Source organism: Tyto alba, unplaced genomic scaffold (genome assembly GCF_018691265.1).
Source record: "Tyto alba isolate M040663 unplaced genomic scaffold, T.alba_DEE_v4.0 Super-Scaffold_2, whole genome shotgun sequence".
In the NCBI taxonomy this organism is placed as follows: Eukaryota; Metazoa; Chordata; class Aves; order Strigiformes; family Tytonidae; genus Tyto; species Tyto alba.
Window position 1 is genome coordinate 32,720,201 of NW_024881282.1, and position 16,680 is coordinate 32,736,880.

General features: G+C 54.3%; 1 protein-coding gene across 2 annotated transcripts; it reads right to left on the reverse strand.

The window, feature by feature from the left end:
* Nucleotides 1-4,257: 4,257 nt before the first annotated feature.
* On the reverse strand, nucleotides 4,258-13,603 carry C1QTNF6 (C1q and TNF related 6). Of its 2 annotated transcripts, none has more exons than XM_009976682.3 (3): nucleotides 10,402-10,582; nucleotides 9,303-9,540; nucleotides 4,258-7,677 (listed from the first exon to the last, which is right to left on the reverse strand). In XM_009976682.3, exons 2-3 carry the CDS (start codon nucleotides 9,532-9,534, stop codon nucleotides 7,130-7,132), a joined length of 780 nt encoding a protein of 259 aa, XP_009974984.1. In that variant the 5' UTR covers nucleotides 9,535-9,540; nucleotides 10,402-10,582; the 3' UTR covers nucleotides 4,258-7,129. The 2 variants fall into 2 exon arrangements, with proteins under 2 accessions (XP_009974984.1, XP_032852783.1); XM_032996892.2 differs by lacking the exon at nucleotides 10,402-10,582 and adding an exon at nucleotides 13,441-13,603 and having other exon boundaries at nucleotides 4,259-7,677.
* Nucleotides 13,604-16,680: the final 3,077 nt, after the last annotated feature.

The following is a 16,680-nucleotide window of genomic DNA, read 5'->3' on the forward strand; positions in this document are numbered from 1 at the left end:
TGGTGCAGTATCTCTCCCTCCTTCCCCCCTCCCCTGCCTCAGCCCCTGTGAGGGGGGAGGAAGAGCGTGGGCTGTGGAAGGAGTTGTGGTCCCCAGATGTGTGAATTGTTGCCGAGCAGAAATAGCGCACCACGGACAAACAGCAGAGCGGCTCAGCTGAGAGCCATCGCTTCGGGCTTGCATCACTGACCTTTTCCTCTCGCCCTTCTCAGTCCTCACCTGACCCTCCCACCGCTTCCCCTGCACTTTGCACTCAGAGAGCTCTTTGTGCAGTGCTTCGCAACGGTGAGGAGGGCTGGCACAGGAATGGAAAGGAGGGGGGGAGCGGAAAAAAAGCAACCCTGCAGCAAAGAGAAGGCAACGCATTGATCCTCTCTCCATTTCCCCACAGCTCAGGTTGCCAGCGTGTAGGACGAGAGTCTCAGGCTGAGCCAGCACACCACTGTCCCTGCCTGCTCTAGCCATTGCAGCGAAGGCAGAGCTGTTCTGCTTCCACAGCTGGCAGGGTAGGGGATGAGGGAGGAGAAGCAAGCCTGCCCTAAGGTGAGAGGAGTGCTTCAGACTCTGGCATATCATGAACAAATGAAATTTCAAGAAAACATTTCAAAGCCTTGCGGGACCAAGCTTGAAATGTGGTACACCTGTAAAAGCCCGCATAAGTGTTCTGAAGAGTCAAACTGCCACTGTCACACCACATGGAGACCAGCGGGAGTCTGGGTGAAGCAAGAGCTTGGGATGTGTTTTGTACTGTGTATGGAGCATTAGTTCTGTGGGCCCTTGGCCCAGAAGATCTGCTGAATTGCTGCCCATGGCTGCAGGGGACAAGGAAGTCTTTTGTAGTGATCTGCCCCATTCCACTACTTCAGGGGAAAAACTACGGACATGTGGGGGGGAAAAAAAAAAAAAAAAAAAAAGTGTCTGTAGGGGAAAATGGGAGGATGCCATGAGCCCTGAAAAGCATGTGTGGGGCAAACAGGAGAATGCAGTGAGCCCCAGGCACCCCATGGAAGATGCTTTGCCCAAGTCTTGCTCTAGGACATTGTCGTGTCAAACACCTGGAGGATAGTCAGGACTTCAGAGCAGGGGACCAGAACAGTGAAAATGATGCCTGCAGGATGGGGGGCAGTTAGACAGGAGGCTTGTTGTCCTCCTTTTTTTCTCCCTGGGCATTTTCTTCCCCTAGCTACTTGGAAGCATTGCAACAGTCCTCAGTAGCAACCAGTGAGGCTCAGACACATCTGCTACCTCAGAGGTCCACTGCAGTTTGCATTGTCTGGACTCCCTGGAAGTCAAGGCACCTCAGCCTCATTTCTCAAAGGCATGGATGCAAGTAGGCTCGAGTGAATCAAGAAACAATCCAACCCCCCTGTCTCCCACTCACCCAGGGCTGGATTCCCAGCCTTCTCAGGTGGATGGGGGGCCCCCTACTCCTTAGCTTGGAGCTCTCCATCCTGCTCCCTCCCATTTTAGCCATTGCAAAGAGGGACTGGGAAAGGTGTACGATTTTGCAATAATTCCCCGGTCATCTGTGAGTTAAGTGACACCAACTCAAGAGACAGGGTGGTCTGTGGGTTGAGAAATTGCGAGAAGGCTTTGATTTAAACTTTCTGCCCTGGTGCTGACTGTGATATAACTGCAGGGAGAGAGATCACAGAGGGCTTGTGAGAGAAAGGGGTGGCATGTCATGAGGTGAGGGAGCTGTGCTTGTACCGAAGAGGCCTGGAGCCTCAGCCCTCCTCTACCCACCTCCTGATAGCATCTTCAGAGAGAGCCAGGTTTGCAAAGGGCAACAGTTTCCGTTGGCAGGAAGGTGAGAGATGTCCATATGGGGCTGGTACATGCGTGTGTATATGTGTGTGGGTGTCATAGCAGAGCGCGCACCGAGCTGGCATCTGAAGCCCAGCATGGCTCAGAAAATGCCCATTCTCCCACTGTGGTCAGAGAAAGGCCATGCCACCCATGTGAGATGATGGCATGATCACCCTTGGCAATGCAGCTGTGCCCCATCACCCATGCAGCCATGGGCAGGGTCCACATCCAGCCCTTTGGGCCCAGCGGCAGCTCCCAGGCAGCAGTGGGAAAGGGAAAGTGGGAAAAAGGAGGTCTGGGGCAGGTTCATCCCATTGCTGACATCTGGATGTGATGTGTTGGATGGAGGGAAGCCGGGGCTCTGCTTGCAGTGCTGGGTGATGCTGGCCGGGGGTGTTGCATCACCTCCTCTCCCTCCCTGGAGTCTGGGAGATAAACAAGGCTGAGGCGTGCGTGAAGCAGGTTGTCTGGGCGGTTTGGGAGGAGAGGTGGGACAGGAGGCTGGAGCAGAGGGGAAACCTGCTGTGGTACAGTGCAGCATCCCCCTGAATGGTGAACAAACCCCTGATGTGGGGCAAGCCCTGCACCGTGGCTGGCAGCTGGGGTGAGACTTGAGGGGCTGCCAGAGGCCTTACCCATGTCTGTCCCACCTGTCACAAAGGGTCAGGGGAGATGAAGAGTCAGGTCCTGCAATGCTGTGCCCCTGCTCTCCCTGGTGCTTTGGGTGCAGCCACGTCCACCTGTGTCCATCTGAGTCCCCTCAGTAGGCTCAAGGGCCTCCTTTTATATTCCTTTTCTTGCCCTGAATCTCTCTTCCCCTTTCCCACAGCTATCACAGGGCAAGCAGCTATTGCAGGGCCTTCAGCTTCTCCTGAGCTGGCCCTGACATGTGCTTTCTTCCCCAGAGACAGCACCATAATCTGCCCTTCACCTCCTCTCTCCCACTCCCCCTTCTACTTTCATACCTGCAAGACCACAAACCCGCAGGAAGCCAGTTTAAAGGGCCAATCCCTTGGCAGATACCTTGAACAAGCTTGAGACGTGGCCACAGAGCCCTTTGCAGCAGTGCTTGGGACCTGTCTTTCAACAGAAAAGAGAGGCACGGCCCCAGGGGTAGCGCTGTAGCTGCCCATCCCAGGGCACGCTTCTTGCTTTCCCCAGGAGAGGGGTACTGGCTGCCACCAACCCCAGGCTCACATATCACAGGGCAACCCCACTGCATGGAAAAGGACCCCTCCCTGGGGTGAACAAAGTGAATGGAGGTCTCGTAGCCTTCAGGGCATGGCTGCACCCACGGGCAGGGCAGCGGGGCCGGTCTGACCCAGGCTAGCCCTCGTTCCTTCAACAGCATTGCAGGTTCCACCTTGTCTGAGCTGAGCCTCACCTACAGCAACTCCCCAGCTCAGCATCCGTGGTGTGATGGGTGGCACTGGTTACAGACCCTGTCTGCCACCATGCATCTTGGCCCCAAGGGATTTGGCTGAAGAGACTCTCCAGGTGGCAGTTACCTCTCCAAGTGGACAGGCTGAAGGATTGAATCATAGAAAACTTTTCTAGAAGGTCTAGCCACACATTTCCGCTCCTCCCTCCTCCCTCACTCCTCACCTTTTGTAAGTGTGACAAAGTCATCTCCAATCTACCAGCATCTCATCTCAAGGGGCCAGGAACATGCATAAGTGCAATGCATGCATTTCCTGATGACACATTTCTATCTGCTTCCTCAGAAGTAAATAAAAAACACGAAGAAGACTGGGCTCTGACCTGAGAGAGTATTGTATTTACTAGGATATATATATATCCCTGGCTCTGGGCCTGACACAGGACCAAAGAGGCCTGTAAGGATGCGTATAATTATGTTTTCCACCCCTTGCCAAACGAAGTGTCTGGTACACGTCAAACCACAGGAGAAGTTATGTAAAGATGAATTAAACTCGAAACAGAAGGTCCTGTATGGGTATCTCCTCTTGTTTTCTTGTCCATTCCTCCATTTCACCAGGAGTTCTCTCAGTCTAAACTCCAAAGAGGTTAAACAAAACCCCCCTTACCTCTTTGACTTGTACTGAGACCTCCAAAAGGCATCTCCCTGTGTTTAGGACTCTACTTCTCCTAGATCTTCCACTCCAGCCTCCAAGTCTCCACTCATGTCTCCCTGGTTTTTCCAACTTCATGGACAATGGCCACTTGTCTTTTCATCTCTGACCTGAACCTCGAGCCTTTCTCATCACACACAGGTCTTCTAAAAATGTGTGTTGAGCTTAACTCTGGGCTGCCACTCATCCTTTCGTTAACAAGCACAAGTGTCTAGTCAACAGTTTAATGTCTCTCTTACATCTGTACTTCCTGGCTTTCACCTCTTGGCAAAGAAAAGAGAAACGCCACAGGGAAAATATAAAACACACATGTTTACTAAGTACTTGATAGAAAGCTGTGCTAAAAATTTCACAAGATAAAGGGTTTGATTCCCCTTAAGAGAACTTGAAGCCTAATCTTACAACCCATTGTATTGCCCTGATTTTTGGTAATTTCTAGAGAATCCTTTCTTGAATTTGCTTAAAGCTTTCCCAGCAAAAAGGAGATGGTTGTCATAATTAGAAGTGTTCAAGCAGTGAATATCTTTAAGGTAACGGTTCTCCTCAAAGTAAACAGAAGATTGCTAAGGGTTGCCCAGGAAAGTTTCAGAGCTGAGTTAGGCTTTGTACCTGTCTCTTTCAAATCAGTGTCTTTTCCATCACACTATTCAGTGATAACCAGAGCTAGAAGGAATAGGTTGGGAGGGAAAAGCAGATCTAAGTGCAAAACAACCAGGGAAAAAAGTTTAATACCACTGAAAAAAAAATTACATATACAAAAGTTCTTGGAGTTTGGTTTTGTAACATAAAGCACCATTAATTCCACAGTACATTACAACTCAGCCTACTACATCTTCCAGAAAGCACCCAATACTCCTGAAATCTGATTTAGCACCAAGGGATTGCAATCTTGTTTAGCACCAAGAAGCCTGTTAAACACACCCTTTGGTCCCCCTACCCTCCTCTCTCACATGCATCAGGTACCACCTGGCTGCTCATGGGTAGCACATGAGACCCATCACTGGCATTCAAACACCAAATAGAAAAGGAGGAAGAAGGAAGCTTGTTTCTGAAGATATTCAGTGTTGGAGAGGCTTGCTTCTCTTCAGGGGGACACAGGGGCACTATACACTGCAAACAGACATTACCTGGGTTTGCAGCCTGTTGAGGAAGGGAGAAAGGGATTCGGTCCTGAGCATCACCTCCAGCATGCTGCTTCCTCTCTGCTGCCTGAAAATCTGTCTCTGAGCAATGCCACACGCTTGACCTACTAAGGGAGGGGAAGAAACTCACAGTATCCTTTAGTTCCCATGCTACCATTATCACGTTTTCCTGGGAAAAACACAGCTTTGCTTCAGCGAAACCTTTTTTCTTATACCCATTGCCTCAGTGACAGTGGTGGGGAGAAAGTGCCTGAAACTCATTCCAGTCTGTACCGCTTCCATAGCAAAGCAGGGAGGGTAAGTAAACAGGGCAAGAGAGAAAATGTCCTGCATTTCTCTCAAGTTAATTTTTAATAATTAGCCTGGGTCCCTGTGCCTTTGCCATCCTGGGCTGAGTGTACCAGATCTAGTCCTGTATAATGATGCGTATCTCCTATGGGAGACCTCTGGTAGTCCCACGTGCTACAGGCAGACACCACGGCTAAGCATCAGACCGCAGAAGCTAGGTAAGTCAGAAGACTTCATTATCAATGATGGGCAGAGGAGAAATACATATCCTCCTGCTTGTCTTGTCCTGAGACTCAAAAAAGAGAAAACTCTTGACACTGCTGTTTACGGGAACATCACAACATGCAGAAGTAGGTTTCCCAAAGTGCCGAGTCAATCTCATCTGCTCCCCCAGGGCCGTAGCAATCCCAGAGCGATGCGAGCGAGAGCAGTGTGAGACCAGTACAAATGGTACTAGAAAACTCTACTGTTGGCATTCCTCTCCCACTGCGACATCTCCAACCTGACAAGAAGGGCGAGGGTTTGGTTTAGCCATATGCTTTTCTCAGTTGCTCTGATGAGATTGCCAGAAAAGGGCACAGAACATGTGGCAGGGAAGCTTGTAACCCTGGGGTGAGGTGCTGTAGTTTCACCTCTATCTTTTTTCCATCATTAAAGCAAAGAGGTGCCAACCTGCTGCCCGGGTTTGGGACTGATTTAAGTGCCGTTTCCCTTACAGCCTCCAACTCAGGTCCCTCGGTATCAATGTGGGAGAACTACCTTTAGGAGGACAACGTAATGGCATGCAGCAGCCAGGGCCTGACTCTCCTAACATCAGCAAGTGTTAGGAATGACTGCTGATACCAATGGAAGGGCATGGGTGCACCTCTGCCAAAGAAGAGAGCAGATTTTGGTTTGCTGTCTGGACGAGCTTTCCACAGCTGAAGAACCAAGACTGAGTAGCACCAAAGAGGAGGTTTGAGAGGGAGGTTTCATAGGGTTGTCTGTCTCCCTCATTTGGTATTTATGATCCCTAGTGGGAATAGAGTGGTGGGCTCTACAGATTCAATGGCAGATGTCCCTGAAGGGTCTGGCTGACTGTCTGGCCCTCCATCTCTTTGAAGAGCTAGAGCTAGCACAGCGGAGGATAATCCCACCAGGCCTAGATTTTACAACCAGCCTGGACCCTGCCACCCAGAAGGGTGTCTAAGGGAAGCTAATTACATACCTCAGAAAGCCAACAGTCCCCTTTCTGGAAAGACAGTATCATCTCTCACTGCTCCTACATCTTCTTTGTGTTACAGGAGGCCATTGGACACCAGTCCGCTCTCCAGACTACAGGCATGAGAGGTGACATTAAGGCCACGCTGCAGGCTGCAAAACTGGCATGTCTAGCTGGGACAGAGAGGAGCCAGAATGCGCCTGGGCAGTGGGGACTTTCTAGCCCCTTCTACAGGAGTCTTTTGAACATGAAGCCCCAAGAGGGACACATCCCCAGGAGCGGGATTAAAACTTTCCTGCTGTTCTAGGACCCTAAATGCCAGATACAGCTCACTGGCATATTTAGAAGAAGCCAATAACCTAAGTTGGAGTCATGAGGTGAGGGGGCAAAAGATGGTAGTGTCACGTTATATGTGGACAGATACAGGCCTGGCTACAAGAGAGCGTGAGGTGGGAGCCAGTGCGGCAAGTTTCACACTCAGTGCCTGAGACTTGACAGGCCCATTTCCAAGTGATTTGCAGTGGTTGCGGGCAGTAAAGAGAGAGAGAGAGAGGAAGAAGGAAAAGGCCAAAGAGGCCCCCAAGGAGGAGGAGAGGCAGTTAGTCAAGGCTGGGCTTGACCAGGTACCCACTGAAGGTAATGTACACGTCAACATCATCACTATAAATGGCATTCTCCCGCTCCCGTTTGTAGAGCCTCACCCAGATCTCATCATTTTCCTGAAGCTCCAGCATAAGGCTCTGGCTCTGCATGATGCTGCGGTCACTGGGTTGGGCATACAAGATGACTGCCTCTTCCTCATTGTGCATGATGTGCATGTAGGTCTCCTTGAAGTTCCAGGTATGGACGTTGAGGCTGAAATAGTAAAGTCCACCTACATAGCAGTAGAATTTGCCGTTGAACATGTCAAAGTGGCTGTAGAGGTTGACGAAGACGGTGTCGAAGATCAAGACCTGGAAGCCCTCGCTGCTGTGCAGCGCTTTCTTGCGACCAACGGAGAACGCAGCGTACTGATGCTTGCAGGGGTCTCCCGCTGTGCCCATCTGTCCTTTACTGCCTTTCTGGCCCTGGGCACCTCGCTCGCCTCGTGGTCCTTCTTTGCCCCATTTCCCTGGCATCCCAGGCTCTCCCCGGTCTCCCTTCTCTCCTACAAGAGGAAGCAGAGGACACAATCCCTGTGTGATACCAGAGGGAGAGGTGGAAGCGGCAGTGAGAAAGCATAATGAGGAGGCAGAGGATTGCTCAAGGATGGGGTAATGCCAGAAGAAGGGATGCTTCTGAGGGTCACAGTATCGTTGTGCTTCACGGGAAAGGAACTAGCAGAACTCTGAGTGGGACTAGGGTCTCTTCTCCTACAAAATCCTCGTTCACCACATGATATGGCCTTGCTGGAGGCAGCAGGACCTGTCCCTGGGAGACTTCAGCCTGAGAGGGAGCCCAGCAGTGCAAAGTACCACTGGGGCTCTTGACCTCTTCTTCTTCCTCCACACTCCTTTACCTCCACCACAGCCCCTGCCCTCCGATACACCTATAACCCAATTATCCACATAGTGTGCACCCCGTTCTTGCTGTAGGCTGGAAAAGAGGGAAAAGTGCTAATGCCTGTAGGAGAATATGACTAGAGAGGGGCAGTGAGGTGGGTCAGAAGGAAAAGATCCAAGCCTGACTTGGCAGACAGTGCAGTGGAAGTTAGAGGGCTGCTACCCTGACAATACCAAAATCCTTTGGGCATCCTTTACAGTTAACGCTGCAGTTCTAGCCCGGGGTTTGTGCGTTGCCTGTCACACACTTGGGTAGGCATCAATACAGAGAGAAAGCAGCACCAGAACATACTTTGTGTATAGAGAAGAGAGATGGGGGTTGGAGCAGCCTTCAGCACAAGCGACAGCATCCCAAGTTAGTGCCTTGTTCTTTCCCTCCTCTCCACCCCGTGCATAGTATTGCAGGTCTCCCTGCAACACCCCACTCTATTCCAGGCCTCTATCTGCCCAGACACAATTCAGAGCTTTGATGGATTGCAGCTATTCCCAGGCTGGGCAGGGAAGGCAGAACATCTGCCCAGCTAGCCCAGAGGAACCACAAAGCAACAATAAGCAAGTGGAGCAGAATCCAACTGGGAACAGGCTTTTGTCCGCATCAAAGGCTAAATGGGGAGCCCCGAAGGGAGGAGATGATCTAAAATAGGGAGCCTTCTCCCATTAGCCAAGCCAGCCACATCAGGCTGGAACAAGCTGGGGGCCACTGCCAGTTAGCCTGGAGGTGCTTGCAAATAGCCGCTGCCTCCCCTTGCCCTCCACCAGCTCCAAAATGCATGTGACCCGTGGAGCTGGAAAAGGTTTCTCCACAGCTTTCCCGGGTGCTGATGCTTACCCTTCTAACATGCTTATTTTGCAGCTGGATAGAGACTGCGCCTTCCCTCAGGCACTACAGGACTCTGGAAGTCTGAGGCAAGGAAGGTGTCCTTCTAGCTTGGCAAGAGGCTGCCAGTCACTCCTGTGCCAGCAGGGAGAAAGAGCTGGTAGCAGGCAGCAACCTGAGACACAGAGGTCACAGCATGGATATGCCCTCATTTCCCTCCCCACCGGCTGCTCTTGATCACAGCGCAAAACATCTAAACCCTGGGCACAGTATGCGTGAGCGCACGCGCTTCGGGATGGTATCTGGCAGTCTGTTAGCATAACCAGCATGCCAGCGACCCAGCTGTCACCTCCACCACAGTCCCACCAGTCCCTGAGCAGGCCTTGGCGTCCTGGGGCCAAGATGGGCACTTACCCTTCAGTATAGTGATGTTGATATAGGGACGGACCTCCGGCATTGGGTAGGGCAAGTGGTGGTGTCTGGGGGGGAGCGATGGGGCATCTGTGGGAGAGTCCAGTGGGTCACAACAGCGCTTGCAAGGACCAGGGGCTGGTTCTGTGAGGTTGGGTTCATCAGTGGGTGCCCCAAGCACAACAAAAGGGAGAAGAAGGAAGGCCAGGGGTGTGCACAGGTAAATTATGTCCATGGCGACCTGGGAAGATATAAGGAAGCACTGGAGTGAGGTATAAGAAGGAGAGGACATGTGGCATGGAGCACAGATCACCACAAAACTTCTGTGGCTGGAGCCAGGGGCAGGGTGAAATGGTATTGTCCTGTGGAAGTAGTTTACATGCCTGAAGTCCCTGGAGGTTCAAGGCTGCAATCTGAGTAGCAATCACATGGCCTAAGAGGATGCCCCATACCCTTCTGCCCAGAACAACGGCACCTAGGTGCTAACCCTGGAAGAAGGCTTGACCCTCACTAGGCAAACCACTAGAGCCACTAGATTCAGTCCCCAGACTGGGATAAAGGAAAGATACATGGCAAACCACACAGCCCCTTTAGCAAAAGCACACTCTGGTAGGCTGCTGAAACTGTGGGAAGGGCTGTAAAAACCTTCTCCAGTCTTCCAGTCACTAGGTATCAACTCTTTACGGGAGTCTAACCTAACAGCCCCCCTGTCCCAGCTGGAGTCTGACCCACATCCCTCTGCAGAGAGGTCCCCTGTGCTCCTGTGGGCTGGGAACTTAAATTCAGTCCCCTCCTTCCCCCCACCAAATCCCATCCCTCTCTGTGCTTCAGCCCCCTCCCACCGACGCTCAGCTGTGTTCTCAGCCAGACCCCAGCACCTTCCCAAAGGGATGACTGGCTCCTCCGAGGGCAGCGGGCAGTGCCAGGCCTTTGCAGACAAGCCAGAGGGGAGCTGCTCCGCTGCAGAGGGCGAAGGAAGCAAAGCTCGGAGAGAAATATGCTTACGAAAGACAGACACGCAAACAAGCTGAGAAAGCCCCTTTCCCAGCCTCTGCCCCCCCCTTTCCCTCTGCCTGCACCCCAGTGCAGCATGGCAGCTCACCCCGGAGGCTGAGGGCTCCCCTCTGAGCTTCCCAGCCCCTGCTCCCGGGCTCCCCTCCGCCTGAAAAGCCGGCCCCCGGGGCCCATGACTTTAAGAAAGCTGGCTCTTGGCACAGGCACTGCTCAGCGCTGGCTGGGTGCTCAAGCTGGGCTTGGACCTGCTCCCTCCCCTCTCCTCTCCCTCCCTTTCCCTCCCTGGCTTTGGGCGCTCTCCATCGAAAAAACCCTCGGCGCCTTTTAACTCTTTCCTAGGTAGTGACTGTTCCTTACATATGGTTTTTGTTTGGGTTATTTTCTGCCTTTTTGCATCCAAACAGCCTAGCCCTGTGGTCAGCAAACTGCAGGCAGCGCAGATGACAGCCTGTGCAAAGGGTGGGCAGGCAACAGGACAGTGTCCCACCCTGAGCATCTCAGGATGGACGAGGTGAGGTGCATCGGTACAAGAGACAGACTTTCCTTCAGGTGGGATGGTGCAGGACTCTGCCCTCACTCCTTTGCCTTGATCCCTCGTCCCATGAATTAGCCCTTCCCTTGGCTGGCCACGCTCTCTCCCCAGCTGTGCCTGTCCCACTCGCAGTCCCCAAACTTCATCTTTCATTCTCTCCTGCATTGTTTCTTCTGAACGTCACTGTGGCCTCTCGCCCCAGGCATGGTATTTCTAGCAGGCTCATCTGCCAACTGGGAGAGGCATCAGTTTTTTTCCCTCTCTGGTCATCCCCTCTCCCTGGGCAGAGCCCCAAGCCTTGCACTCCAGCGCGTGTCATCTCCCGGTCACGTCCCCCAGTTAGGTCCTGGGCTGAGCAGTTCGCACGGGCGGGGTGTGCCTGGCCTGAAGCGGGGAGCTGCCTGCCAGCAAAGCTGAGGATGTGGAGCAAACCCTGGCCGTGATCTTTGCCCCCAGCCTGGCGCCAAGCTGACATGCTTGTGCTGTTGGGGTGAACACCGCGGCTGCATCAGAACCTGGGAAAGAAGGGCATTTTGGGGGGAAAGAGTGCAGGGGGGAGGATGGACGGGAGACTTTTCTTACATTGCAGAATTTGTTGGGAAGAGGATTTGGGGTATCCTATTCTGCAGGAAAACTGGATTTGGGAATTTATACCGTGGGGGGTGCACATATGTATCTTTGGGAGGCAGAAGGAAGGACAGGCAATAGCTCTCTTCTGCAGGGACCAGAAGTGCCAAGTCAGCATTCCTACAATTTCCAAAAGAAGCTGGAAAAGGTTCCAGGATTTCTGAGAGTGAAAGGGTTTTGTGCATGTCTACGTGTGCTTGGCTTTTTTTTTTTTTTTCCTCTTTTTCTTCTCCCATTTGCATGGTTCGGGAATGGGAGGCCCCGCTTTCCAGAGAGTGGCTGGCGTTTGGCAGAGCCCCAGCACCACTGGAGAAGCAAGCGGAAAACTCTGGGAAAATATGTGCTGCAAGCTGGGGGGAAGGGATGAAGGGGGACTGTGAGGCCTGGAGATATTCTCAGGCTGCCTGTCAGCCTGAAGCTCAATGAACATAGAGTGACGAACATGCCTCCCAGCCGGGGTGGGAAGAGAACCAAGAAATTTGCTGCTGTGTTCGTGAGTTCCTCTAGCCAAGGCTCCAGCACTGACATGCAATGAGACCCACTGCACGTCTCTGATGTCTACCCGTGCCTCCGTTTCCCCTTTTGGAAAATGAGAGGGGGAAAGTTTAGGGCAACACTTATTGCTAACGGAATCTTACCAGCTGACAGAAGTGGGTTTTTGTTATCAGTTGTGTTGTCAACTCCTGCCTGCTGCTGGTGGGCATTTCGGCAGCTGACAGTACTATTGAAAGCCAGTTCCAGGGTGCATGAAAACTTAGAGACTGCCACTGAAGGCAAAGTTCCTCTCTGTCCCATCAAAAATATTGCAGTGCCTCACTCCCTCAGGCTTTCCTGCCTGGCTTATTTCCAAACATGCCATTACCCTCTTTTGCAGCTCTCAGCCTTATATCTGGCCTCCTCTACCTTTCCAAGGGAAACCAGTAGCAGGGAGGCCACTGTTCTCATTTCCATCCCACATTTCCATCTGCACTCCCAAGTTGCTCCCAACCAAGCAAACGTTCTTCATGGAGGATGTCATCAGCTGGGGCCTTTGCCTTTGTCTCATCTGACTGCAAGAACAGGTCTCAGTGGGCAGTGAGCAGGACTTTGTATTTAATGTCTCATCTGAGCTGAAAAGGGAACCACAGGGAGACAGCAAAGACTTGCACTGGTGGCATTGCCCAGCTGTGCAGCAGTTTTTGCCAGTAAAGACACTTTTGCCAGGGTAATATCACCCTGCTCCCTGAAGGGAACCGGCTGTACCAGGAACATTTTGCCAGGGCAGCCACATTTGCAGGAGGTTTTGGCTTGTATGGCCAAGTGCTCAAAGCTACAAGTTTTAAGAATGCTGTCCAATAACCCTGTCCAGCCACACTTTTAAGTGTAACCCAAGCCTGAAGGCACCTTGTGTGCTCAACAATCTTCCCCCTGCCTCATCACACACTTTGCCTTGGAGGCAGCCCAGGGAAGCTCTGGCCAGATTGGACTGCAACAATCCCTGCTCAAAAGCAGCTGCTTCCTCCTCCTTCTACATTTCCTCCCTTCTCTTGCAATCCCCCAGCATGGGCAAACTAGGGGGATAAATCCTGGCTCTCCCCAGTGACTGCCTCCATCCTATTAACCCTCTTTACCATAGGTACAGAAGGAAGGAAATTACTTTCGTGCTTTCTCCCCTTTCCAGCCCCTGTGTACAGCTCAGCTCCCCTGCTGCACATGTGGATCGCCTGCCCTGTTACACACACACACACACACATACTCACACCCACCCACAAACACCCACACGCTCACCCCTCACAGCTCCTCCCTCACCAAAACCTACGGAGCAAAGGTATCATCTGCACCAAGAAGCGGAGGAACAGCCCATTCTCTTCCCCCTCCGGGCTGCTTCTCCTCCACCACGGCTGCTTTCCCTTTCCCCTTTCCCCCACCCCTCTGCCCCCATTCTCCAAGAGCATCGTAAGCCCGGAGGGGAAGCGGAGGATCTCTTACCTCCACTCCCCTCCGGAGGGGTCCGGCGTTGGGCTGTCCGTATCCTCAGCTGCTCCTGGTTAGCAGCACGGGGAGAGAAGGCTGGCGGGGCCCAGCTGACTCCAGCCAGATGCTCGCCAAGTGCTCTTATGTAATTACAGCCTTTTTCATCCTGCCTCCGAGGCCTTTGTGAGTGCCTTCCCCCCCTGCGCTGGCCCGTGTCAGGCTTGGCTCTCCCTTCCTCCCTCCTTCCTTCCACCCACCCCGCGCAACATCACAATTTGCTCAGCTCAACAGCTGATTCCTTCTGGAAGCAAAGTTCAGGCTTTTGGCTACTGCCGCTGCTACCCTTGGAATGAGAGCTCGTGTGTTTCAAGAGCCGGGAAGCAATGGGCAGCACTGCTCTGTGCTCACCTCCTCTCCATCACGGCCCGATCGCTGCCGAGTACCTTTGCCTTGCCCTTCTGTGGCTCCTGAAAATGGGGAGGGGGACACCTGAGATGTGGAAAGGTGGCAGGGTGCATTTATGCTTCAGTACTTTGGGGTGCCCTTGGGTTACCCTGTAACAGCAGCTGGCCCTCTGCCGTATTGGGATCATTGATCATCTCTGCCCGGGCTGCAGAGGGGGTTGGGAGGACCAGATGACCTTTAAAAGTCCTTTCCAACCCAAACTATTCTATGATAAGACGAATCTTTTCCAGCCTCTGGACTCCATGGCTGTGCATGAGTCTTGTGTAACAGCCAGCTCTTGTTACCCAAGAGCACCAAAACGGTATGAAATTACTGGCTTAGGATATTTTGTACATCTCTGAGGATGGGCAGGCCTGTTGGATGTCAGCTGCGTGGCCACATTTCTTTCGTAACTTCTGCCCATGAGGGGCCTGGACCAACCAGGAACGACACGTTCCCTGGCTTTACACAGCCTGCTGCCGAGTTTGAAGGCACTTCTGCCAGCAGGGATTTCTGCTGCGGGCTGCTCGGCAGCCTGGACTGTCTCACACAGAGATCAAGGCCTGGCAAAGACGCTACATTTTTTTTTGCTGTGCATTGCTGAAACGCCACGTGGCTGAGGAGCAGCTGGAAGAGCAGTTCACCTGCACTCATCGCTAGAGCAAAGCTGTTGCTACACCTGGCGGTCTCCGGCACTGAGCATGAAAGCATGAGCTCGTCTCCCACTTCCCACTGCCCCCACAGCTGGCCTGAGACACCACTCGTCTGCCAGACACAGCTGAATGGCACATCAGAGACGGACTGACAAGCTGCGTCAGTTGGAGATGCCTTGCAGCTAAGGGCGCATCACCCAGACCGCCCCTCTCCCCACAGGCAGCTTTTCCAGCTCAAGTGCCCCATCCCTTACCCCCACCTTGAGACCACTAAGACACCGTGCCAGTATCCACCTCAAGCTCTGGCAGGCGACTACAAGCGCTAACCCTGCTGCAACCAGCAAGGCTTCGCTGCCTTGTGAGCGTCTAGGTCCCAGCAGCTTGGCTGGGTGGGAGATACCAGGTGACATCGCAGCCTGTTTGAGCCAGTTCTTAAAAATAACCTTTAGCCGAGCCTGCTGCTTTCAGCTTCTCTGCATCTGCATGCCTCCTCCTCCCATCCACTCCTGTGTAGACCCCTGATGTCCTCTCCTACACACACTCCCAGCCCTGCCCTGAGTAGTTACCAACAGCAGATTACTACTGGGGGGCACCTCAACTCTCACAAGGAGTGCTGAGAAAGGTGGACAGTGCTTGAGGCGGGAAGATTTTCTTCAGAGGTACCCATGAGCTTTCTCACCAAAGAAACAAGCACTTTGTGGCAAGAGGGGGCAAGCTGCTATTTAAGAGCTCGCAGAAACTCTTGGATCTGTGACAGGTACTTCCCACCATGGGAACCACCCTGATCGCCAGCCGGGTTTGAAACGGGGAGATTCCACCATCGCTTGGCTGCACTGTCCTGTAACTGGTCCTAAAGAGTGAGGAGGGCAAGAGTCCTGCCATGTTCTCTGGCCGTTTGATCCAGCACGAGCATGTTCATCACCCCCTCTTCAAGGCATGGGACACAGGCACGGTCCGATGCCCGTGCAGCAAAACTCGGTGCTTTTCACAGCAACACATCTCTGCTGAAACTGTGTGATGCCCTGCAGTCGCTACAAAGCCTCCGTGGGTCTAACAGAGGGCTCTGCATGGGTCTCCACGCCCACAACTCGCATCCCGCGTACGTGGCACCTTCCAAGAAGAGAGTGGGATCAGAGAGGGGGCCCGACAATAAGCCCCGACGACACCCCTTGTCCCTGCAGCCAGCGCGCCGCGGGGTGTGCAGGGACCAGCCGTTCCTGCAGCGTCCCCGCCGGGCACAGCCCTGCCCCAAACCGGGCACAGCCCTGCCCCAAACCGGGCACAGCCCTGCCCCAAACCGGGGACAGCCCTGCCCCAAACCGGGCACAGCCCTGCCCCAAACCGGGGACAGCCCTGCCCCAAACCGGGGACAGCCCTGCCCCAAACCGGGCACAGCCCTGCCCCAAACCGGGCACAGCCCTGCCCCAAACTGGGGACGTTTCCAGGTGAGAAAAGAGCTGCGGTGGGACAAGCGGGCACGGCCCGGCCGCCCCGCGCCCAGCTTCCCCCCACCCGGTCCCCGACACCCCCCAGCACCCCCTTGCCCGGTTCCTGGCTCCCCCCTGCCCGGTCCCCGACACCCCCCAGCACCCCCCTGCCCGGTTTCTGGCTTTCCCCTGTCTGGTTCCAGCTCCTCCCCGCCCGGTTCCCGGCTCCCCCCGCCCGGTTCCCACCCGCCCCCAGCTCCTCCCTGCCCGGTTCCCGCCCCCCCCAGCTCCCGCGCCCCCCCAGCACCCCCTTGCACGGTTCCCGCCCCCCCCCCCCCCCCAGCTCCTCCCTGCCCGGTTCCCGGCTCCCTCCCCCCCCCCGCCCGGTTCCCGGCTCCCCCCTACCCGGTTCCCACCCCGCCCCCAGCACCCCCTTGCACGGTTCCCGCCCCCTCCCGCCCCCCCCCCCCCCAGCTCCTCCCTGCCCTGTTCCCGGCTCCCTCCCCCCCCCCCCCCCCGCCCGGTTCCCTACCCGGTTCCCACCCCCCCCCCCGCCCGGCTCCCCCCCGCCCGGTTCCCGCCCCACCACAGCTCCCCCCCTCCCGGTTCCCTGCCCTGTACCCGGCTCCCCCCTGCCCGGTTCCCTGCCCTGTACCCGGCTCCCCCCTGCCCGGTTCCCGTCCCCCCCCAGCTCCCCCCTGCCCGGTTCCCCCCCCAGCTCCCCCCTGCCC

Coding starts and splice junctions, on each gene's coding strand:
- C1QTNF6 (XM_009976682.3), bottom strand. CDS start 9,534: ATGGACATAATTTACCTGTGCACACCCCTGGCCTTCCTTCTTCTCCCT. Junction 7,678..9,302: donor CAACATCACTATACTGAAGG/GTAAGTGCCCAT, acceptor TTCCTCTTGTAG/GAGAGAAGGGAGACCGGGGA.